The 26873-nt window shown below is 38.6% G+C and overlaps 1 protein-coding gene across 1 annotated transcript in view; it reads right to left on the reverse strand.

Moving 5' to 3' along the window:
* SCN8A (sodium voltage-gated channel alpha subunit 8) overlaps positions 1–26873 on the reverse strand; it is a 256880-nt gene that overhangs the window by 169126 nt on the left and 60881 nt on the right. Inside the window, exon 2 of the mRNA XM_066353791.1 lies at positions 19321–19650. Coding sequence (XP_066209888.1) covers positions 19321–19596 — 276 coding nt within the window. The 5' untranslated portion in view covers positions 19597–19650. The remainder of the gene's footprint in view (positions 1–19320; positions 19651–26873) is intronic.

The following is a 26873-nucleotide window of genomic DNA, read 5'->3' on the forward strand; positions in this document are numbered from 1 at the left end:
CAAAAACAACTTACAGAAACAAAAAAGGGAAGAACCAAACAAGACACAGAGCTACCAGAAAACAAAACAAAAAATGGCTATAGGAAATACTCAAGTGTCAATAATTACCCTAAATGTAAATGAACTAAACTCATCAGTAAAGAGGCACACAGTAACAGATTGGATCAAAAAGCAAAACCCAACCATATGTTGCCTTCAAGAAACACATCTAAGCTGCAAGGACAAAAGTAGACTCAAAGTGAAAGGTTAGAAAACAATTCTCCAAGAAAATAATACCCAAAGAAAAGCAGGCATAGCCATACTGACATCTGACAATGCTGACTTCAAGACAACAAAGGTAACCAGAGACAAAGATGGACATTTCATAATGATAAAGGAGACATTGTATCATGAAAACATAACATGACTGACCTGTGGTGGCACAGTGGATAAAGCGTCAACCTGGAATGCTGAAGTTACTAGTGCAAAACCCTGGGCTTGCCTGGTCAAGGCACATATGGGAGATGATGCTTCCTGTTCCCCTTTACTTTCACTCTCCCCCCCCCACACACACACACTCACTAAAATAAGTAAAGAAAAGATATAACACTTCTTAATATATATGCACTGAACCAGGGAGCACCAAAATATATAAGACATCTACTAACTGATCTAAAAATACAAGCAGACAAAAACACAATCATACTAGGAGATTTCAACACACCACTGACGGTTTTAGATAGATCATCCAAACAGAAAACCAATAAAGAAATACTGGCCTTAAATGCCATATTGGACCAAATGGACATAATAGACATTTACAGGACATTTTATCCCAAAATGTCAGATTATACATTCTTCACCACAGTGCATGGAACATTCTCAAGGATAGACCATATGTTGGGCCACAAAACTAACATCAACAAATTCAGGAAGACTGAAATTATACCAAGGATATTTTCTGACCATAAGGCTTTGAAATTAGAATTCAACTGTAAAAAGGAAGTAAAAAATCCACAAAAATGTGGAAATTAAACAACATACTTCTACAAAATGACTGGGTCAAAGAAGAAATAAAAACAGAGATCAAAAGATATATACAGACAAATGAAAATGACAACACAACATACCAAAAGTTCTGGGATGCAGTGAAAGCAGTATTCAGAGGGAAATTTATATCATTACAGGCTTATATCAAGAAACAAGAGAGATCCCAAGTAAACAACCTAACATCAGATCTTCAGGAGCTAGAAAAAGAAGAACTAAATAACCCAAACTCAGCAGAAGAAAGGAAATAGTAAAAATTAGAGCAGAAATAAATGAAATAGAGTAAAAAAAAAAACTACAGAAAAAGTTAATACAACAAAGAGCTGGTTCTTTGAAAAGATCAATAAAATCGACAAACCATTGACTAGACTCAGGATAAAAGAGGAACGACTCATATAAACAAAATCCAAAATGAAAGAGGAGAAATTACCACAGACATCATAGATATACAAAGGATCATAGTAGAATATTATGAAAAATCATATGCCACCAAATTTAACAACCTAGAGCCGTGATGGTGAATCTTTTTATAAAAACCGCCCACTTTTGCAGTGCTGGTCAACCTGGTCCCTCCCGCCCACTAGTGGGCATTCCAACTTTCATGGTGGGTGGTAGAGGAGCAACCAAATGGTGCCACGATTGGCCCACCATGAAAGCTGGAATGCCCACTAATGGGCGGGAGGGACCAGGTTGCCCAGCACTGCAAAAGTGGGCGGTTTTTATAAAAAGGTTCACCGTCACGGACCTAGAGAAAATGAATAAATTCCTAGAACTATACAATCTTCCTAGACTGAGTCACAAAGAAGCTGAAAACATAAAATAGACCTATAAGCAGGGAGGAAATAGAAACAACGATCAAAAACCTCCCAAAAAAACAAAAGTTCAGTACCAGACGGCTACACCAGTGAATTCTATCAAACATTCAAAGAAGATTTGGTACCTATCCTTCTCAAAGTCTTCCAAAAAATAGAAGAAACAATACTCACTAACATATTTTATGCGACCAACATAACCCTCATACCAAAACCTGGCAAGGACAACATAAAAAAAGAAAACTACAGTCCAATATCTCTAATGAATACAGATGCAAAAATCCTAACCAAAATACTAGCAAATCAAATACAACAACACATTTAAAAAAATAATACATCATGATCAAGTGGGATTCATTCCAAGAGCACAAGAATGGTTCAACTTATGAAAATTGATCAATGTAATAAACCACATCAACAAAACAAAGAATAAAAATCATATGGTCCTATCAATAGATGCAGAAAAGGCATTCAACAGGATACAACATCCTTTACATTTAAAACACTCAATAAAATCGGAATAGAAGGAAAGTACCTCAATATAATAAAGGCTATCTATGACAAACCATCAGCTAATATCACACTAAATGGTGAAAAAATGAAGGCTTTTCCTCTAAAATCAGGAACAAGACAAGGCTGCACACTCTCTACACTCTTATTCAACACAGTTCTGGAAGTTTTATCCAGAGCAATCAGGCAAGAGAAAGAAATAAAAAGCATCCATAGTGGGAAAGAAGAGGTAAAGGTATCATCACTTTTTGCAAATGACATTATTCTGTATATAGAAAACCCCAAAGACTCCACAAAAAAACTATTAGAAACAATAAACAAATACAGTAAAGTCACAGGATACAAAATCAATATATGAAAGACTGTTGCTTTTCTATACACCAATAATGAAACTTTGGAAAATGAACTAAAAAAAATTCCTTTTACAATTGCAACAACAACAAAATACCTAGAATATACTGAACAAAGGATGTAAAAGACTTATATATTGAAAACTACAAAATATTATTGAAAGAAACTGAAAAAGATGCAATGAAATAAAAAAAATATTCCGTGTTAATGGATTGGAAGAGTCAACATAGTTAAAATGGCCATATTACCCAAAGCAATGTACAGATTTAATGCAATCCCCATCAAAATCCCAATGTCACTTTTTAAAGAAACAGAACAAAAAATTACCAGGTTTGTATGGAACCATAAGAAAACCTGAGTAGCCAAAGCAATCCTGAGGAAAAAGAATAAAGTCAAAGTATCATACTACCTGACTTCAAATTATACTACAGAGCCACAATAATCAAAACAGTATGGTTCTGGCAGAAAACCAGATACAGATCTATGGAAAAGAATCGAAAGCCCAGAAATAAAACCACATATATGTGAACAAATCATCTTCAACAAAGAAGTCAACAACACACAATGGAGAAAAGAAAGCCTCTTCAATAAGTGATGCTGGGAAAATTGGAAAGCCACATGCAAAAGAATGAAACTTGACTACAGTTTGTCCTCCTGCACAAAAATTAATTCAAAATGGATCAAAGAACTAAATATAAGATCTGAAACTATAAATTACATAGAAGAAAACATAGGTGCTAAACTCATGGATCTTGGCTGTAGAGAATAATTTATTAATTTGACCCCAAAGATAAGGGAAGTAAAGGCAAAAATAAATGAATGGGACCATATCAAACTAAAAAGCTTCAGCAAGCCAAAAGAAACTGACAAAAACCCAAAAAACAAATAGGCAGCCAACTAAATGGGAGATGATATTTGCAAACAACAGCTCAGATAAGGGGTTAATATCCAAATATACAAAGAACTCACAAGGCTCAGCAAAAAGCAAGCAAAGAATCCAATTTAAAAATGAGGACATCATAGATATACAAAGAATTATTGTAGAATACTATGAAAAACTTTATGCCACTCAATTCAACAACCTAGAAGAAATGGATAAATTCCTAGAACAATACAACCTTCCTAGACTGAGTCAAGAAGAAGCAGAAAGCCTAAACAGACCTATTAGTAGAGAAGAAATAGAAAAAAACATTAAAAACCTCCCCAAAAACAAAAGTCCAGGTCCAGACGGCTATACCAGTGAATTTTATCAAACATTCAAAGAAGACTTGGTTCCTATTCTACTCAAAGTCTTCCAAAAAATTGAAGAAGAAGCAATACTTCCAAACACATTTTATGAGGCCAACATAACCCTCATACCAAAACCAGGCAAGGATGGCACAAAAAAAGAAAACTACAGACCAATATCTCTAATGAATACAGACGCTAAAATACTAAACAAAATACTAGCAAATCAAATACAACATATTAAAAAAATAATACATCATGATCAAGTGGGATTCATCCCAGAATCTCAAGGATGGTTCAACATACGTAAAACGGTTAACGTAATACACCATATCAACAAAACAAAGAACAAAAACCACATGATCTTATCAATAGACACAGAAAAGGCTTTCGATAAAATACAACACAATTTTATGTTTAAGACTCTCAACAAAATGGGTATAGAAGGAAAATATCTTAACATGATAAAGGCCATATATGATAAACCATCAGCCAACATCATATTATATCAGACTAAGAAGTTTTTGCTCAGCAAGAGAAACTGATAACAAAATAAACAGACAGCCAACTAAATGGGAAATGATATTTTCAAACAACTGCTCAGATAAGGGCCTAATATCCAAAATATACAAAGAACTCATAAAACTCAACAACAAACAAACAATCCAATAAAAAAAATGGGAAGAGGACATGAACAGACACTTCTCCCAGGAAGAAATACAAATGGCCAACAGATATATGAAAAGATGCTCATCTTCTTTAGTTATTAGAGAAATGCAAATCAAAATTGCAATGAGATACCACCTCACACCTGTTAGATTAGCTATTATTAACAAGACAGGTAATAGCAAATGTTGGAGAGGCTGTGGAGAAAAAGGAACCCTCAATCACTGTTGGTGGGAATGTAAAGTAGTACAACCATTATGGAAGAAAGTATGGTGGTTCCTCAAAAAACTGAAAATAGAACTACCTTATGACCCAGCAATCCCTCTACTGGGTATATACCCCCAAAACTCAGAAACATTGATATGTAAAGACACATGCAGCCCCATGTTCATTGCAGCATTGTTCACAGTGGCCAGGACATGGAAACAACCAAAAAGCCCTTCAATAGATGACTGGATAAAGAAGATGTGGCACATATACACTATGGAATACTACTCAGCCATAAGAAATGATGACATAGGATCATTTACAGCAAAATGGTGGGATCTAGATAACATTATATGAACTGAAATAAGTAAATTAGAAAAAACCAGGAACTGCATTATTCCATACATAGGTGGGATATAAAAGCGAGACTAAGAGACATTGATAAGAGTGTGGTGGTTAAGGGGGGGAGGAGGGAGAGGGAGAGGGGAAGGGGGAGGGGGAGGGGCACAAAGAAAACTAGATAGAAGGTGACAGAGGACAATCTGACTTTGGGTGATGGGTATGCAACATAACTGAACGACAAGATAACCTGGACATGTTTTCTTTGAATACATGTACCCTGATTTATTGATGTCACCCCATTAAAAAAATAAAGTTAAAAAAGAAAATGAGGAGAGGACCTGAACAGATACTTCTCCCAAGAAGACATACAAATGGCCAACAGGTATATGAAAAGATGCTCATGTTCACTAGCTATTTGAGAAATGCAAATCAAAACTACAATGAGATACCACCTCACACCTGTTAGATTGGTTATGATCAACAAGACAGGTAATAAGTGTTGGAGAGGCTATGGAGAAAAAGGAACCCTCGTTCACTGCTGGTGGTAATGCAAATTAGTGCAACCATTATAAAAGAAATTATGGTGGTTCCTCAAAAAATTAGGAATAGAACTACCATATGATTCAGCAATACCTCTATTGGGTTAGGGTTATATCTACCTCCAAAACTTGAAAACACTGGTATGTAAAGACACATGCACCCCAATGTTCATCGCAGCATTATTCACAGTGGCTAAGACATGGAAACAACCATTTGTGTCCCTTGATGGAGGATTGGATAAAGAAGATGTGGTACATGTATACAATGGAATACTACTCAGCCATAAAAAATGATGACATAGTGCCATTTACGGCAACATGGATGGACCTTGAGAACATTATACTGAGTGAAATAAGTAAATCAGATATAAGCTAAGAACTGTATGATATCATACATAGGCAGGATATAAATCTGAGACTCATGTACTAGATAAAAGTGAAGAGGTTATGGGCGTAGGGGTATGGCAAGAAGGGGGACGGGGAAGGGTGTAAAGAGGGACAAATATAAGGTGATGGAAAATGATTTGACCTTGGGTGATGGGTACACAACATAATCAACAGTTCAAATGCTATAAAAATGTTTACCTGAAACCTATGTACTCTTATTGATCAAAATCACCCCTTTAAAGTTAATTTTCTAAATAAAATTTAAAAAGAAAAAAAATATTATCAGAACATTTCTCTCCGCAATACTTTTTTCTGATATATCTCCTCAGGCGAGGGAAACAAACAAACACAAACAAATCATACTACATCAAACTAAAATGTTTTTGCACAGCAAAAGAAACTATCAACAAAATGAAAAGTCAATCTACTGAATGGAAGAAGATATTCACAAATGATATATCTAATAAGGGGTTAATATCCAAAATTTATAAAGAACTCATATAACTCAGCACTAAAAAAAACAACAACAACCCAATTAAAAAGTGGGCAGAGGACCTGAATAGACACCTATCCAAAGAGGAGATACAGGTGGCCAAAAGACATATGCAAAGATGCTCAATGTCCCCAATTATCAGAGAGATGTGAATTAAAACCACAAAGAGATATCACCTCATACCTGTCAGAATGGCTATCATCAAAACAACCTCAAGAACAAGTGTTGGGAAGGGTGTGAAGAAAAGAGAACCCTCGTGCACTGTTGGTGGGAATGAAGACTTGTGCAGCCACTGTGAAAAGCAGTATGGAGTTACCTCAGAAAATTAAAAATGGAACTGCCTTATGACCCAGCAATTCTACTTCAGGGAGTATAGCTGAAGAAACCCAAAACACTAATTTGAAAGAATATATGCACTCCTATCTTTATTGCAGTGTTATTTACAATAGCCAAGATATAAAACCAACCAAGTGCCCATCAATAGAGGAGCGGATAAAAAAGCTGTGGTACATATATATACAGTGGAATATTAGTTGGCCATAAAAAGAGTATCTTACCATATGTGACAGCATAGGTGAACGGCGAATAATGTGGTAAGTGAAATAAGTCAGTCAGAGAAAGACAAATGCCACATGATTTTACCTATCTGTGGAATCTAAACAACACTATAAATAAACAAAGAAAATAAAAACAGATTCATAGAACAGTCTAATGGTTGCCAGAGGGGAAGAGGGTTACAGGACTGGGTGAAAAAGGTGAAGGGATTAAAAAGTATACATTGGTAGTCACAAAATAGTCACAGGGATGTAAAGTACAGCACAGGGAATGTAGTCAATTATATTATAATAACTAGTATGGTGCCAGGTGGGTACTGGAAATGTCAGAGAGAACACTTTGTAAAGTATATGACTGTCTACCTATTATGCTCTACACCTGAAAACTAATACAAAATAATACTGAATGTAAACTGCAATTGAAAAATAAAACAAGTTTAAAAATATTGTCAAGCCTGATCAGGTGGTGGCGCAGTGGATAGAGTATCGAACTGGGACGTGGAGGACCCAGGTTCGAAATTCTGAGGTCGCCAGCTTGAGCGTGGGGTCACTGGTTTGAGCATGGGATCATAGAAATGACCCCCTAAGGTCACTGGCTAGAGCAAGGAGTCACTCACTCTGTTGTAGCCCCTGGGTCAAGGCACATATGAGAAAGCAATCAATGATCAACTAAGGAGCTGCAATGAAGAATTGATGCTTCTCGTCTCTTTCCCTTCCTGTCTGTCTGTCCCTCTCTCTCTGTCTCTGTAAAAAAAATATATTGTCAGAAGATGACAACTATTGGGGAGCTGAGGCTGAGTGGGGGTTGGGGGGTTGAGCAAAAAGAAAAAACCTCATCTCATGGACACGGACAACTGTGAGGACTGCTGAAAAGAGGTGAGGTTGGGGGAGGTGGAGGATGTAGAGAGGGGATAAATAGTGATAGAGGAGACTTGACTTGGGGTGGTGAACATACAATACAGGGTACAGATGACGTGTTGTAGAATTGTGTACCTGAAACCTGTATAATTTTGTTAATCATTGCCACTCCAATTAATTCAATAAAAAGGAAAAAAAATATCATTGTAATCTTTAAACATCCTCTAACATTTAAATGGTTATTAAGTAACCCATTCAACAGGTCAGTTTTTAGAGTAAAATTTCATAACTCACACCCTTGAGAAATCAGAGACTAATTCCTCAAACTACTAATCAGTGGAATGTAATGACTGAGGTGATTAGCTGATAACACACATCCTAGAATTCAAGTAAAAGTTGTCTCTTACGTGCTGTGGCTTAGAACTTTGGAATCACAACGGTTACTTGTACAAAGACAAGAAGACCTGAGGTACTTTTCTTGAGAAAATTCGTAGGTTTATCTGCAGGTACCCCTATAGCTCACACTGAGTGCTGAAATGTATTGAATTTTTGCCCATCTAAAAATCCAAGATGGGCAAACTCTCAACAGAGTGACAATACTGGCTTTTAAACATCTCAGAATATCTGCATTATGAACTTTTTTTTTTTTTTTTTGTATTTTTCTGAAGCTAGAAACGGGGAGAGACAGTCAGACAGACTCCCACATGAGCCTGACCGGGATCCACCCGGCACGCCCAGCAGGGGGCGACGCTCTGCCCACCAGGGGGCGATGCTCTGCCCCTCCGGGGCGTCGCTCTGTTGCGACCAGAGCCACTCTAGCGCCTGGGGCAGAGGCCAAGGAGCCATCCCCAGCGCCCGGGCCATCTTTGTTCCAATGGAGCCTTGGCTGTGGGAGGGGAAGAGAGAGACAGAGAGGAAGGAGAGGGGGAGGGGTGGAGAAGCAGATGGGTGCTTCTCCTGTGTACCCTGGCCAGGAATCGAACCCGGGACTTCTGCACGCCAGGCTGACACTCTACCACTGAGCCAACCGGCCAGGGCATTATGAACCTTTTAAAGCTTATAATTTAGTACTAGCTAAAGGCCTAATTAAGTCACTAATATTTGAGTAATAATATGTAGCCTTTGATTATTCTGAATTCTCCAAGTTTAGTCTCTGTACTAAGTTAGAGCACCACAAACTAAAGTACCTGGACCAAATTATTTTTATTAATGCACTTATTATTATTAATTATAATGACTTTATTTCTTAATTTGTTCATTTTCTGTCTCCCAACAAAAACTAAATTCCAAGAGTGTACATAACTTGTCTATTTTTGCTCTAAAGAGCATGGAACAGAGGCTGAGCATACAGAAAATGCTCAATAACAATTTACCAAATGAATGACTAAATGTTCAACTCCCCTCTACCCTCCACAATAACAAAATCCTTGGTTCTATCCCCCCTCCCACTTACTTTCCACTCCCATCATTACAACTTAGACCATCATTATTTCCCAGCTGGTCTCTCTGTCCCAGTTGTTTCCATGTGGTCCATCCTCTATATCTCTGCCACATCCACCTCCCTAAAGCACAGCTTTGATCATGTGTCCTTACTCCCATTCAAAACCTTCAGTAGTTTTCTCTTGCTTATCAAGTAAATATCAAACTTTTAAGTCTAACTTGAGAAGTCCTCCATGATTTGGCTCTAGCTCTCCCTTCCCAGCCTCGTCTTCAACTTCTCAGTCATTTCCCCACATTTCAATCAAATCATACTATTCAGCTTTTTCTTAACTGTCCTATGTCTTTGAGCCTTTGTTCATATTGTTCTTTCTGTTATCCCTCTTTTCTAAAACCTAAGGTGTAATCCAAATATCTTCCTACTATGAAGTAAGGCCCCCTATCAAAAGTGGTATCACATTATACACTACCATGTTATAAGCTACTCATGGTAAAAAGTGGACTTTATTAACCTTCCCCCTGCAAAGAGAACCCAATGTCCCTGGCGCCTCACATACAGGAAATGCTCAAGAAATATACCATATTTCCCCAGGTATAAGACGTGCACCCTTTTTCAAAAAATTTGGGGTTTAAAAATTGGGTGTATCTTATACAGCAGTTGTAGATTTTTTACTTGCATTTCCTGCTTTTTCGCGCTTATTTTTGTGCTCATTGTTGAAGACAGTGATCCGTCATCAGACACAGATGAAGACAGGCTAATGGATGGAAGTTTTGACAGTGGTGATGAGTTGTATGAATTTTATGATGAATAAAACTTGAGTTCAATAACTTTATGTAATACACTTTTTTTTTTCAAATTTCGGGCCCCAATATTGAGGTGCGTCTTATACATGGGGTAGGTAGAGCCTGATGGTGGTGCAACGGATAGCCACGACCCGAATGCTGAGGATGCTGATTTGAAACCCTGAGGTCACTGGCTTGAGTGGGAAAGTCATCCACGATCCCAAAGCTCACCAACTTAAACCCAAAGGTTGCTGACATGAAAAGCCCAAGGTTGCTGGCTTGAGCAAGGGGACACTAGTGTGGACCCAGTCAAGGCATATCCAAGAAGCTCAGTGTTCAACTACAAGTGAAAGCAACTACAAGTTGATCCTTCTCACCTTCTCCCACCCTTCCTCTCTCTCTCTCTCTCTTTCTCTCTCTCTCAAAAAAAGAAAATATATGTTGAATAAATGGCTCATATTTTATTATAAGGCAACCCAAGCTGGTTTATATTCCATGTTAGCTTCTCTTATTTCCTTTACAGTTAGTTAATACAGCTCACAGAGCCAAAAAAAAAAAAAACAAAATACTTAATACAGATAGACATGACAGTACAAGTTAAAATATTCAGGAAAGAACATCTTTTGTACAAAACACACATGATACCAATAAATCAAGAATAGAATCAAGCACTAGATAGAGCAGTTACCTAATGACCTTTTATAAAGTTGGTTCTAGTTCTAAGGTTCTACAAGAGGAGTGATCAGACTGATAACACATAACAATAGTTATCTAGCCCTCTGAAAACATCTCCAAAACATCTGGAAACCTATTTCCTGATCCACTTCCTTAGATCATAAAGGAAACTAGTTCTTTGGGGAAGAAAAGGATATATTGGTAATGAGTCTTTCTCCTCCTAGACTTCAATTCATTTTTGTAGATGGAAAAATTTTTCATTATGTCACCTTTTCTATTCAAAGCGTTTAGAAAGGCACTGTGTGTTCATATGCATTATCTCGTAAAATTAACTTCTTCAATAAATATTGATTGAGCACTTACTATAGGGCAGGCACTGCTCTCACTGATGTGTATACCAGAGAATGAAAAATAAACAAATAAATGTTTTATACATCTATTGAGAAAACTAGAGCAGGCTTGAGGCAATAGGCTCTTTTATTTTATATAGGGTAGTCAAGAAATAATCTTCACAACAACCCTATAAAATCAGTGGGATATTAGCTATTTGTAAAATCTGAATTTAGGCTGGGTAAACTGAGACCCTGGATAGTTAAGTGACAAGCCCAAGATCACCTAGAATTAGATGTGGATGGGATCAGAAACAAGATTTCCCAACTCTTGGTTCATTTTGCTAAGGCTGTAAAAGAAGAATCTGACTTGGGAATGTTTAATTAAATTCCTTTCTCTCTAGATAATGACACTTGGAGAGTGGAAAAGAACCTCAAACATGCATAGTATTCATCCATTGCCCTGAAAATAACCTACCTCCCACTGGCTCAAAAGCGTTTGCCTCAATTTGACTTAGTGAATAAAATAATGAAATCACTATTTTATTTTCTTATGTTGGTGCAAAAAATTTTTAACAAAATAAAACAAAGTTTTAAAATATGTAGTTTTTATTTAAAACAGAAAGCAGAATCTAGGTTTATTTGCAAAAAGTAGGCAATGCAACACTTCATTAGCAATACTCCAGAGCACACCTAAAGAATGTAAACACTCCTTTAACAGCCTGTCTCTGCTCTGCATACCCACTGAAAGTGTATGAAAATAGATTCTGCAAGGATTTTTCACCAGAAGCTCAGGGGACTCCTCTCTCTCTCTCTCTCTCTCTCTCTCTCTGAGTTTTTCATTTAAGAAAGCTGATGACACTAATATTAGTGATGTAAGAAGAAAAATGTAAGCAATGTTGGGACCAGCATGCCCTGCCACACTTAACTTGAGTTAAACCTAAAACCCATTTCTTATCAAAGATAGGTCTGAAGATCTTAAGGTACTATAGAAATTAAGAAGGAGGAGAAATCAGTTCTGGTATAGAAGGATCAATAGGCTATAAGAAAAAAGCCCTGGCCGGTTGGCTCAGCGGTAGAGCGTCGGCCTAGCGTGCGGAGGACCCGGGTTTGATTCCCGGCCAGGGCACACAGGAGAAGCGCCCATTTGCTTCTCCACCCCTCCGCCGCACTTTCCTCTCTGTCTCTCTCTTCCCCTCCCGCAGCCAAGGCTCCATTGGAGCAAAGATGGCCCGGGCGCTGGGGATGGCTCTGTGGCCTCTGCCCCAGGCGCTAGAGTGGCGCTAGAGTGGCTCTGGTCGCAATATGGCGACGCCCAGGATGGGCAGAGCATCGCCCCCTGGTGGGCAGAGCGTCGCCCCATGGTGGGCGTGCCGGGTGGATCCCGGTCGGGCGCATGCGGGAGTCTGTCTGACTGTCTCTCCCCGTTTCCAGCTTCAGAAAAATGAAAAAAAAAAAAAGAGGCCTCAGGCCTGGACCTACACAAATGGATACTGTCAAAAAGTGAAGTTAGCCTGACCAGGCAATGGCGAAGTGGATATAGTGTCGGACTGGGACGCAGAGGACCCAGGTTCAAAACCCTGATGTCGTCAGCTTGAGCACAGGCTCATCAGGTTTGAGCAAGGCTCACCAGCTTGAGCTCAAGGTCACTTGAGCAAGGGCTCTGCTGCAGCCCCCAGGTCAAGGTACATATGAAAAAGCAACAATAAAAAGCTAAGGTGTCACAATGAAGAATTGATGCTTCTCATCTCTCTCCCTTCCTATCTGTCTGTCCCTCTCTGTCTCTGTCACACACCAAAAAAAAAGGTGAAGTTAGCCTGACCAGGTGGTGACGCAGTGGATACAGCATTGGACTCAGACACAGAGGACCCAGGTTTGAAACCCCAAGGTCGCCAGCTGGAGCACAGGCTCATCAGCTTGAGTGCAGGGTTGCTGGCTTGAGCGTGGGATCCTAGACATGACTCCATGGTGTCTGGCTTCAGCCCAAAGGTCTCTGGTTATAAGCCAAGGTCGCTGGTTTGAGCAAGGGGTCACTCGGTCTGCTGTAGCCCCTGGTCAAGGCACATATGAGAAAGCAATCAATGAACACCTAAGGTGCCGCAATGAAGAACTGATACTTCTCATCTCTCTCCCTTCCTATCTGTCTGTCTTCATCTGTCCCTCTCTCTGTCTCTGTCAGAAAAAAAAAAGGTGAAATTAAAGGACCACCTACTTTCCAAGAGGAGGTGATAGAAACCAGAAAGCAGAGGACACTAAGGAAACTACTTAGCAGTGTGCCACTGCTAAAACACAGTATGTGACAGGCATAAGTGTGAAACACAATTAGAAAGATATAGATATAAATCCAACCATATCTTGCATGTATAATAGGTAAGAAAGCTGAAGGCCAGCGAATTTGAGTGATTTGGCTAAGCAAACAAGAGGCAAAGGTAGAGCTGAAACGAAGATTTTTATTTTCCTAGTTAGGTGCTCTTTTCACTAAACCATTCTGCTGGTAGGCTGGGGGATTGGGGCAGGTGGGCAATAACCTTCCTTTAAACAGTAAGAATATGTGGACAAGTTAAGTAAATTGCCTTCAGATTACATGTCTAGTTGAACAGTTGTAGCAGTATGATAGCGAGCTCAAGTCTCTGGAATTGCCTGTCTATGGCTGCTAGACTACTCGGAGCTCCTTCACTTGAGAAGATACAATACTGAAGCTAAAATGAATGCCACCCCTTCCCTCAGGAGCACTGCACTTTTTAGGGCCCACCCTAGGAACGGTTCATAAACCACAGGGATTATCAGGGGTGTGAATGAAAAAGCAGGAGGCTTTTTTGGTCTCTTTGTTTGCCTGCCTAGCTTCAGAAGAACAGAGCCAACTGAAGCTGGGGATCAATTAATAGAAAAGTAGGAAATTAGAAATATGTTTTAACAAACTAAGAGTTAGGAAGTATGGGTTTTCGCCCTGGCTCTTTGACTAATGATGGTGCTGGCTTTTAACAGTGTACTTCACACCTCATTAAATTTATAAAATGAGGATGCTAAACAAGAAGATCTCTAAGGCTACCATATTCTAATTTTAGTAGTCTTCAATTTGCAAGAAGAGGTAGACATGAAAAGTTGAGGGTAAAGTGAACTTTGGGAAACCACATATAATTATTTTAATGCAATGGGAATGTGCCCTATTTAAAGGCTCAGTCAATTCAGCAATTTGAATTTTTTGTTTATGGAACAAAATTCTTTTTTAATTAAATTTTTGGGGTGACACTGGTTAACAAAATTATACAGGTTTCAGGTGTACAATTCCACAACACATCATCTGTATATAGCACTGTGTTCACCACCCTAAATCAAGTCTTCTTCCATCATCATTTATCCCTCCATACCCCCCTTGACCTCTTTTTGTCCCTCTTTCCACTGAAATTTTCTTATAAGAGGGTATACTGATTAGACAAAAAGTATACACATATCAATAATCAGTTTTAAGAAACAGGAAAAGGGGTAGGAGTCAACTCTGAAGGTCTTCTTTCAACTTAATCCAGACTTTCTTGCTGCCTTAAAGACAGTTATTAAGGATATATTTGGCCATTTAAAATTCAACAAATTATTATAAAGCACTAGAGAGTATTTTTTGTAGTGAAGACACATTTCAAGCAACAGAGAAAAAGTCCTTGATTTGATTCTCTAAAAAATTGTGAGGGGGGAGAAATGCATTGAGAATTTACACTGATAAAACTGAAGATTCCATATTATGAAAGAAGGAAAAACAAGTAACAAAATTAAGACCTCTGGCCCTGGCTGGCTGGCTCAGTGGTAGAGCATCACTCAGCATGTGGATGTCCTGGGTTCAATTTCCTGGTCAGGGCACACAGGAGAAGTGACCGTCTGCTTCTCCAGTCCATCTCCCCTACCCCTTCTCTCTCTCTCTCTTCCCCTCCCTCAGTCATGGCTCAATTGGTTCAAGCCCATCAGCCCCAGGTGCTGAGGATGGCTCTGTGGAGTCTCTGCCTCAGACACTAAAAATACCTCAGTTGCGAGCATGGCCCCAGATGAACAGAGCATCAGCCTCAGATGGGGGTTGCTGGGTGGATCTGGGTTGGAGCACATGCAGGAGTCTATCTCTCTATCTCCCCTCCTCTCACTTAGAAAAGAAGAAAAAAAAATTTTTTTTAATTAAGACTTCATCAGGCTTAAGGAAATTGAAAGAAAATAAAAAATAAAGACATTCAGAATAGTTCAACTTCCATAAAATACCTACTTGTTTTTGCTTGTACATATATAAAGAAACTTTGGAAGATACTACTAACAGTGGTTACTTGTGCAGGGAGACAGGAAGTACAGATGAGGTGTAAAAAAGAGACTTTTTACTCAATACCTTTTTCTGTAATATCTTTTTTTACTAAATTTTTAATCATGTAAATATATTACCTATTTTTTAAATTAAATAAAAAATTTTAATGGTTTTCAAATTCAATTATTTGCAGAAAACAGTTATAAAACAAGAAAGACAAAGAAAGGAGACATTAGAATAAAGTACCAAGAGGCTAAGAAAATGTAGCACTGGGAGGTCTGAGACAATCTAAAGAGAAGATGAGCCAGGTTTTTCAAGGACCAGCAGGGAAAGTCAGGTGAAACACAACATGGACAATATTGTTGAGGACCTCAAGAAGCTTATGATAGCTCGAACCAGCATCAGCTGGTACAGAGCATCTTGAAAATACAATACAGAAATTTTAAGGTTCTGTGTGCCTGGATAGTGTGAAATCTACAATGAGATGAAACCAGAACTTTACTAATAGTAAACTAACTTTCCTTCACCCTCTAAAATAAATAGGGAAGAAAATGAGAAACAAGTTTCTATGAGAGTAACAAAAATTATTAATCAATTAGAAAATGAGAACTCTGAGGAAAAGATAAAGAAATCCACTCACATCATTTAGCAAAGAAAAGAAATTCTAGTTTGCAAGAATTATTTAAGGCAGTCCCTGAAAAACAATAGAAGGGAATGTCCTCTTAAAGTCATTTCTACCCTCAGGATATTTTGATTTGTGGTTTAATTACCAGTGTGCTTTCTTGCTAATTTGGCCTAGTGAAAGGCCTAGTTAGTAAGAAGTAATTCCAATGAAGATTTGCAAGTAAACTTGAGGACATTTACTTTATTCCAAATGAAAAATTTCTTATTTAAAAGTATAATTAATACTTCTAAAGAGCTAATAATGTTCTTGTCATGGTGTTAGTTTTTTTGCTTTATAATAATCATTAAGTTAGGCCCTGGCTGGTGGTAGATAGAGTGTCAGCCTGGCATATGGTTGTCCCGGGTTCGATCCCTGGTCAAGGCACACAGGAGAAGCAACCATCTGCTTCCCTCCCCCTCCTCCTCCTCTCCCTTTTCCTCTCCTGCAGCCAGTAGTGCAACTGGTTCAAGCATGGCCCTGGGCGCTGAGGATAGCTTGGTTGATCTGAGCACATCAGCCTCAGGCATTAAAAATAACTCAGTTGATTCGAGCAAGGGTCCGAGATGGGGTTTGCTGGGTGGATCCTCATCAGGGCACATGTAGGAGTCTGCCTCACTATCTCCCCTCCTCTCACCTAAAAAAATTTTTTAATAAAAATTTTTTTTTAAATCATTAAGTTATGTATTTATGAATTTTTCTACATGGAGGTATAGTATGGTGGTATATTTCACAATTTTTTAAAAGGATTACAAAAAAATCAACACAAGTAAAGCTATTCTTTCCATGAACTATTTACTCTTATGGTGAAGTCAAAGGCTAAAGTCAGACTGTCTATCATGAAAGTCAGGTTAATGGGACACCATAAATATCTGGCCTATCTAAGGACTGGTACTGATCAGGGCTACAAACCCATCCTCTTCGGGTCCTCACTCCAAAGCCCGGACACTGAAATCTGAGACTTTAGGAATTATCAATAGGGCAGGAACCATAGAAAAAGGCATGAAAAGGAACACTGGGCTCTGCCAACAAAGAGCTCTATATAGTTTTCATATATTAAACCAGGTTTAAGAAAGAAAATTTAATTTGTATTGAGTTAGAAAAATAAACAGTTCAAATAAATGTAAAGAGGTTTTAGCCATATGAAAGGGTCCAAAGGGCTTTACCGATCTGCTTATTGCTATACTGATTTGCTTATTACATCTATTGGCCAAACTTATCTAAATAGGCACAACCTGAACCCTGCAATTTACCATTTCTTTATAATTCTAGTAAGACCATGGATGCAAGAGTAGGAAAGAGAAGGAAACTACATTTCAAAATTTTACAATGAATAAAATATCTTCCTAAAAACTGTCCAAGTTTCCATGTTCCCTTTTCTTCACTCACCCAGAAAGTTAAAGCTTGCCTCCTCCCTCACCAATCTACCCCCTCACAAAAGCCCAGGTAAAAATAAAAAAGTCAGACTTTAAAAAAGAGAAGAATAAATGGGAAAATCAATTACAGTTTATCAAAACTACTTAGTCCCAGAGCTTGATATCTAAAAATATCCTTAAAAATTCTGTCCAACTTCTCAGTTTCTAGATGAGAACAAATTTCGGCCTATAAAGGTGAAGTGACTTGCTAAAAAACATAAACTGGTTTTCTGAAGTATTTTTCTTTATTTAACACTTTCTTTTCCCATAAATTATTTGTTGTAGCTTGAAAATTACATATACTAAAAAAGAAATATAAATAATAAACATACTTCTAGTCTAGTATTCTGTATATTAAATCATTTTGTTCCCTAAACTTTCCTAATTTCCCAGTGGAAGATAGAAGCTACTGATTCCACTTTTTCCTATCATGCAGCTGTTCTGAGCTGTGACAGAAGTATATTGGTAATGGACCATTTTGTGTAGATAATATCTTAACTGCTTTTGCCATCCTGAAGTAAAAATGCCTCCACACCTATAACTAAGTTAAGAGAACTATTGATTTTGTCTTACTTCTGTCCCATTAAGCCAAGGAAACTGAAATTTCTTCTAAAATGGAAACACTGAAAGGCAGTCTATAAGGTAGTTTTGTTAATAAAAGCAGTTTAGTTAAGCTTTAATATTTATAAATATATAATTATTCAATGTCTTTCCCCCCTCATCTGGAAACACCTATCAATTTAACTCTTTAAATGACATCTATTAAATGAGGGATCCCCTAAAATGGTGCTGATGTCCATCCTCACTATTTAATGGCTAATGACTTGGCTGGTGAATTACCCAGGAGGCTTTGCTTCTCCACTTATTGCCTTGTTTCACAAGATAACCATGAGAAAAACATCCAAGATTTGGTCAAATGTTTGTTAGGGAAGTTTGAAATTCAATCAAATGAAGATTGGTATTTCTTTCACTTGTGCTCCTTACTAACAGGAAAAACAGGATAAGCTCTAATGTCAAAAATCAGTGCTGACTTGCCTAACCTGTGGTGGCGCAGTGAATAAAGCATCAACCTGGAACACTGAGGTCGCCGGTTCGAAACCCTGGGCTTGCCTGGTCAAGGCACATATGGGAGTTGATGCTTCCTGCTCCTTTCTCTTCTCTCTCCCCCTCCCCCCCCCCAAAAAAATAGTCTTTAAAAAAAATTAAAAAAAAAAAAAATCAGTGCTGACTCAACCCAGTCAACCGTGTAACAACGCTGAAGACCCAGAGTTTCTCCTCATTGGCCTAGTTTGGCTTCCTCTGTTCTATTCCTGTGCCCAATAGCTGTGCTCCAATGTCAAAAATGGGGCTTGGTAAGAGTATAAATTCATCATCTCCACTGTATTAACAACAGGCTATATTAATGTCATGATACCATCGTTAGATTTAAAGACAGAATTTTGCATCCGTGTGTGAGATTCTACAGGGCTATATCATCTTTTACTATGTCATCTTTCTTGGACTCTATTAAAAAGGTGCATTTCATTTATGTCCTCTTTTTCTGATCTGGCCAGGAGCCAAAAAACATAAGTCTTATTAAGAGAGTTCAGAAGTGCCACAACCCTCAAATGACCCTTAGCAGCAATTAAACCAAAAATAATCCCCATGAGCCAAAACTGAAACAAAAGGTTAACTAGTTATCTAGACTTCGGCAGAGACACAGTTCTTCCTCCCCCATCTCCCCTAAGCCTGTTAGGAAAGGGATATCTGAAGCTGCTCTTCCTCCTGCAACTCACTTTCTGCGTCAAATAGTATGGATCAAAGTCCTCCAGGGGAACTGCGACCAGGCCTTGTGGGATGTCCCCATAGATGAAAGGCAAACTCTTCCCTGCTTCCAGGTCACTGTTTGGCTTGGGCTTGCTGTCCTCATCGTCTTCCCGATGACTGCTATCTGCCTTTGGTGGTTTCTTAAGTTTGCTCTCGGCAATGCGCCTCTCGATGTTTGCCAGCGACTCAGGGGTGAAAGGCTTGAAACTATCAGGGCCTGGTGGTGCGAGCAGCCGCGCTGCCATCTTCTCATCCTGCAGCAGCTTCGTTAGGTATGCTGCGTCCAAGACAGGTCAGCTCTGGAAGAAAAAGCAACATAGACAGCATTAATTAATCACTGCTTGAAAAAGAGGCCAGACTAAACCATCTCACTCAACCTTTATTCACAACCTTTGCAACATATATAGTTTCTTCCATGACACAGTTATTTTTCTTTTCAGAAAAATCTGTGGCATGAATGCACTAGGTCATCATGTTCATAACCACCCCTCAGGGGAAGGATCGGCCAGAAGATCAAAAGATGAATGCTAATATTTATTATTTACTTAGATGCAACTCACTGTTAGAAAATACATACAACTACAAAGATAAATTTCATACCCTCAACAAATTTCTATTCTAAACTAATAAGACATTGTTAACATTACCCAGGGGTACATATTAGCTTTGGACTCTTTTCAACTCAAGTCACCTCTGTTTCCTCAAACTCTACTCCCCAAAGAGATATTCTAACTTCCAAGGTAAACTGTCATTCTTTTCAGATTTCAGCTTCTGAAAGTACTAAACCTTTCAAAACTTGGGAGGCACAAAATACAGATAAAATAGCTTACATTTCAAGATTTTTTTCAATTCACTAAGCTGTGTAAAATTCAACTAGTATAAAAAAGCCCAGAAGTACCATCTTTAATACCAAGCTCCTGCCAGGGACAACCACAAAAACGCTTTTCTTTGTGGAGAGGGCAAACCCTGCTCTATGTCTCTCCCACTCAGTAGCAAGGAAAAGCATATGGGAGAGGAATGTTAGAGGACTTTCTCTGATGCAACAGCACTGCAGCCCTGCAGGGTTAATGGCAGCAGAAAGGCCTGCGTGCAACCTGTGAGGGGCTCAGACCAGGATGGACGGGAAGTGAGAATAGAGTAACAAACCACAGTTCCCTTCTGAAAGAAAAAACTCGGAATACCTTAACAGAGCCAATGATTTCTAAGCATGGTATTTGAAAGCTCATTATCACTTATGTTTAAACAGATTCCCAGGTTATTTAAATCCATACCTTGAGACAAAGGACTCCTTAATCTCAAAAGCAACAGTGTTTGCTTACTGTCACAGAAGGACTCTGGCAGGTGAGTCTAACCATGAAAGCTTTAGGGTGTTACTGGCAGTTTACCTGGTGCTCCTGCTGCTGCTCTTTCCTTTAGTTTGGTGAGCTCCATGAAGACAATCTGGGAAATTTTTTTAAAGTGCTAGTGATGATTCTTTTCCTCCTACTTAGCCCTCAGGGTCCACTTCAAGGCAAGTATCCATAAAACTTTATGCTCCTCAAGAGAACAGTAGTAGATTTAACTCTAAATAATTTGAAAGTGAAATATTCAAGGGCTCCTTTTATAAATACACCCACAGAAATTCCAGATTTCTCTAGTGACTGCTAAGTGTTGCAAAGGCAGTAAGCAGTGTCCATATGCAGGCTGGTTGGCTTACTCACTTATAACACAGGACTTATGAGGCCAGAACCACAAGTTTGCCCCTACACATGTTAGCTTCATGCTGTGCAAAACAAAACAAAAAAAAAAACACTGTACCACAGGTGGTATGGTCAAAGAAATCATTTTCACATATGAAGCATGAAATTTTAGAGCTGTGAGGGATTTACAGATACAGTCCTTTTCATTTTAGAGATTAGGAAGCTTGAGGTCCTAAGAGATTGGATAACCTTTCCAAAGTCATAAGGCCAGGATAAAAACCACAACCAAGGTGTGCTGACTCCTCAACTCACACTTCTTTTATTATGACAAATACCAGCTTTCCATCCTCTTATCCTACTCTAACTACGATTACTCCCCAATAAGAATTGTCTGAGTCACCAAATAAATCATATGCACAGGCCAATGACTTTACCAATCTAAGACTATTCACAATGTTTCCCCCCACCTAGAATTCCCTCTTCCTCATTTCTTTTCTCCTATCTATCCCTGAATTACCTCCCATAAATCTCCATTCCTCCACAATGCCTTCCCACCAGCTCCAGCCTTTACTAATGTTTTCCCCTTGTGAACTCCTATGGTTTATCATGATCTTAGCTAATAGTTATCAAGTACTTACTATATTTCAGGCACTGTTCCAAGCACCTTGCTTATATTAGCTCACTTAATGGCCACAGCATATGAGGTAGGTATTATTAAAGTATTCCCATTTAAAGATGAGAAAACAGAGGCACAGAGATCTAATGGAGCCAAAAGTTACAAGCTAGTAAGTGACATTGTCAGGATTCAAAATATCCTACTCACATTTGTTTTGGCTCTTATTTGTTGAATTGCACCATATAAATCCCCAGAGGACATGGGTGGTGTCTCAAATTTATTTTGTATTTCTTCTACAGAGAATAGGATTATGCCTGGAACCAAAATTAATCCAAATCCTTGGGACTCCAAGGTTCTCATTGCCATATTCACTTTCAACCTTCACTCTCCCTCAATTCCAACTTAGAGGACAAAGAATACTGCAAGAGAAAGTCACTGAAGATGTTGACCAATTCTTGTGACACCTAGGTTCTTTACATGTAAAGCAGTCCAAGGCTAAGTCCTCTGCATTTGCTTCTATATCCCGTTTCCTCCTGCCTTCTCCAAGACCACGTTCCCTCGATTACCACTACATTCTCAATCTTTCCTTTCCCTCTTCTACTTCTGTATCTTCTCCTTTTACACCTTCACCCCTATTCCTGCCATTCTCTCTTCATTTGGCTTAAGTGATCCTGGTTCTGTATGTTATCCTGGTTCCATCCACATCTGCAGTCTCCTCTTCCCCATCACCTCATTTCTTTTCTAAGGAAGGACTGGTCTTCTGCAATCTCCCTGTTACACTTTCTTTCAGAGAATCTCATCTACTCAAAATAATCCTTATGTGGATGATTTTCAGATTTCTATCTGAAGAGCCCCAACTGCTCTTCTGAGCCCCACAGTTGCTGCCACCACTTCAAAATTAAAGCACTAAAAGCCACACATTTTTACTTCCCAAACTGATTATTCCTCCTAGCTTTCTTAATTCTATTATTGGGACCATTCTTTTTCCAGCCATCCATGCTTGGAACCTCAGTCATCTTTGCTCTGTCGTCCTTTGCTGTCCTTGCCCAACCGATCACCAGCCTTACTAATTCTTCTTTCCAAGTTCCCACTTAAAACAGCATCATCGCCTGACTAGGCGGTGGCGCAGTGGATAGAATGTTGGACTGGGACACAAAGTACCCAGGTTCAAGACCCCAAGGTCACCAGCTTGAGTGTGAGCTCATCTGGTTTGAGCACAGGCTCACCAGCTTGAGCCCAAGGTCCCTGGCTCGAGCAAGGGGTCACTCGGATTGCTGTTGCCCCCCGCCCTGATCAAGGCACATATGAGAAAACAATCAATGAACAACTAAGGTGCCACAACGAAGAATTGATGTTTCCCATCTCTCTCCCTTCCTGTCTGCCCCTCTCTCTGACTCTGTCTCTCCCCCAAGAAAAAAAACAAAACAAAAAATAAACCCCAGCATCATCCAACAAGTCAATCAGAGAAAGACAGATACCATACGATTTCACTTGTAAGTGGAATCTAAAGAACAAAATAAATGAACAAACAAAATTGAAACAGACTCAGAGACAGAGAACTGACTGATGGTTGCCAGAGGAGAGGGGGTTGGGAGATGGGGTGAAAAAGGTGAAGGATTAAGTAGCACAAATTGGTAGTTAAAACATAGTCACAGGGATACAGCATACGGAATACATAGTCAATAACATTGTAATAACTATGTTTGGTTACAGGGGGCATACTGGAAATACTGGCGGGGCGGAACACTTTGTAAAGCATATAATTGTCTAACCACTCTGTTGTACACATGAAATCAATATAAAACACAGGTATAATACTTAATGTAAACTGTAATTGAAAAATTAAAAAAATAAAGACATTATGTAGTCAAAAGAAAATAAGAACAGCATCACCCGAATTCAGGTCCTATATAACAGTCTCTCACTTGTAGACCAGTCCTCAGTCTACCAGGATCATCTCCAAAGATTGTTTCCCTAAAAATCTGCTTCTGTGATGTCATTTCCTTCCCTCAAACCTACCACATTATAGGACTGAATCCAAACGCCTGCCATTTCACTGCCATTCTAGGCCTTTTACAATATCACTGTTTAAACATCCTCTTCTGCTGCTTCCCTGCAGCAATGTCAAATCTGGAAACTGTTTTTGTTTTTGTTTTCCAGTTTTGTTTTGTTTTTAAGAACTTAATACAAGTGAATAGGTCTTAAGTGCACAAATTGGTTATTTTGTACTCATTTATATATATATATATATATATATATATATATATATATATATATGCACCTATGTAACCACTACTCAGATCAAAATATAGACTTTCAGCACTCCAGATGGCTCTCTTGCTCTTCCTTGTCAATAACCAACCACCAACCCCTGTACCCTCTGAGCAAAGGTTATATGACATCCATCATCATAGGTTAGTTTGGCCTCTTCTTGAACTTCATATAAAGAGAACATAAGTACTCTTCAGGGCCTGGTTTTCTGCACTCAACATCATATTTGTGAAATTCATCTTTGTTTTATGTGTAGCATGAGTCATTCTTTTTTATTGTTGTGTAGTATCCCATGTATGAATATAGCAAAATTTATTTATCCATTCTACATGATGGACATTTGGGTTGTTTACTGTTTTAGGCTATAATGAATAAACTTACTAAGAACCTTTTTGTACATGTCTCTTGGTGACTATATGTGTTCATTTCTCTTCAGCATCTAGGCAGGAGTAAAATGCTAGGGTCAGAAGAAGGCATGTGTTTAGTTTTAGTGATACCCTTACCAGTAATGTAAAAGGGTTATTGATCCTTACCAACAGTGGGAAATGACAGTGGTCTTAATTTTACCCATTGTAGTAGACAGATACACATATATACACACATATATGCATCTATAGTTTTTTAAAAAAGTAATTTACTGGCCCTGGCCAGCGGACGTCCCAGGTTTGATTCCCAGTCAGGGCACACACAAATAAGAGAAGTGACCATCTGTTTCTCTCTCCTTACTTCTCCCCTCCTCTCCTTCCTCCCCTCCTGCAGCCGGTGGCTTGATTAATTTCAGTGTTGGCCACAGGCATTGAGGATAGCTCAGATGGTCTAAACAAGTCAGCCTCAGGTGCTAAAAAAATAGCTCAGTCAGGGCACATGTGAGAGTCTGTCTCTCTGTCTCCCTCTTCTCGCTTAAAAAGTTACATAAATAAATCAATCAATAAATAAATAATAAAAGTAATTTACTGAGGTGAAATTTATGTAACAAAATTAACCATGTTTTTTTATACAAGGACAGAGAGTCAGAGAGAGGGATAGATAGGGACAGACAGAAACAGAGAGGGATGAGAAGCATCAATCATCAGTTTTTCGTTTTGACACCTTAGTTGTTCATTGATTGCTTTCTCATATGTGCCTTGACCACGGGCCTTCAGCAGACCAAGTAACTCCTTGCTCGAGCCAGCAACCTTGGGTCCAAGCTGGTGAGCTGTTTTTGCTCAAGCCAGATGAGCCCACGCTCAAGCTGGCGACCTCGGAGTCTCGAACCTAGGTCCTCTGCATCCCAGCCTGACACTCTATCCACTGTGCTACTACCTGGTCAGGCCCAAAATTAACCATTTTAAAGTGAACAATTCATTGACAATTAGTACATTCACAAAGTATTGCAATTACCACCTCTATCTAGTTACAAAACATTTCCATTACTTCAAAGTAAAACCCTTTACCCATTAATCAGTTTTTCTCTACTCATCTCCTCATTTCACCTCTCCCTGCACCCCCCCAGCTCCTGGCAACCAATAGTCTGTGTCTTTCTACTGATTTATCTATTCTGGATAGTCATATAAAAGGAATAATTCTTTATGTAGCACTTTGTGTCTGGCTTCTTTCACTTAGCCCAGGGGATAGGGAACCTATGGCTCGCGAGCCAGATGTGGCTCTTTTGATGGCTGCATCTGGCTCGCAGACAAATCTTTAATAAACAAATAATGTTAAAAATATAAAACATTCTCATGTATTACAATTCAATCATTTCCTACCGCTCATGTTCATGGTTGCTGGTGGCTGGAGCCAATCACAGCTGTCCTCCAGGACAACACCAAATTTTTATTGGATAAGGTGTAATGTACACGGGTCGTTGTATGGCTGTCACGGAATTACATTTTAAAATATGTGGTGTTCATGCCTCTCTCAGCCAAAAAGGTTCCCGATGCCTGACTTAGTATAATGTTTCTGAAGTTCATCCATATTGTAGCATGTATTCATACTTTACTCCTTTCTATGGATGAATAAGGTTTTGTTATAGTATGTATGTATCATAATTTATTAATTCCTTTCTTGATGGACATTTGAGGTCTTTCCACTGTTTGGCTATTGTGAATAGTGCATGTACCTGTCCTTATTTTAGTCCCTCTTTTCCATTCTTTTGAATATACACCTAGCAGTAGAACTGCAGGGTCATGTGGTAACTCCATGTTTAACTTTTTGAGGAAATGCCAAACTGTTTCCACAGTGGATTAATCATTTTTGCATTCTCACCAGAAATGTAAGCAGTGCAGGGTTCCAATTTCTCCACACTATAACCAATACCATTTCCTTTTTTCTTTTAATAACATCCATCCTAGTAAGTGTGTAAAGAAGTATTTCATTATGGCTTTTATTTGCATTTTTTGATGACAATGATGCTGAAGATTTTTTCAAGTGCTTGTAGGCTTGTAGGCTGAAGTTTTAGTTTGCCTTTCTGATATTGAGTACCTTTCTTATGTTTATTAGCCATTTAGATATCTTCCTCTGTGAAATGCCAGTTTAAATATTTGCCCACTTTTTCTATTGGGTCAACTGCATTTTCTTACTGATTTGTGGGAGTTCTTGTAAATTCTCTATATAGTCATTAGATATATTTCAAATATTTTTCTCCTTTCTAGTTTCTTAATGATGTCTTTTTGATAAACTATTGTTCTTGATTCTACTGACTCCAATATTAACCTTATCTTCTTTTTCTTTTTTTATTCTAGAAATCTTTGCCTATCCTAAGGTCATGCAGCTACTAGCCTGTTTTCTTCTAGAAGTTTACTGTTTTACCTTTCTTATTTAAATTTCAAGTCATTTGGAAAAGATTTTTGTATAGCCTGGGAGATATAGGTCAAGGTTAATTCTTTTCTACATTGATATGCAATTGACTCAGCATTACTTAATAAAAAGTCTGGTCACTGCAATTTAAAAAAAACAAAAACTTTTTAGAACTTAGAAA

Source organism: Saccopteryx leptura, chromosome 1 (assembly GCF_036850995.1).
Source record: "Saccopteryx leptura isolate mSacLep1 chromosome 1, mSacLep1_pri_phased_curated, whole genome shotgun sequence".
Taxonomy (NCBI): Eukaryota; Metazoa; Chordata; class Mammalia; order Chiroptera; family Emballonuridae; genus Saccopteryx; species Saccopteryx leptura.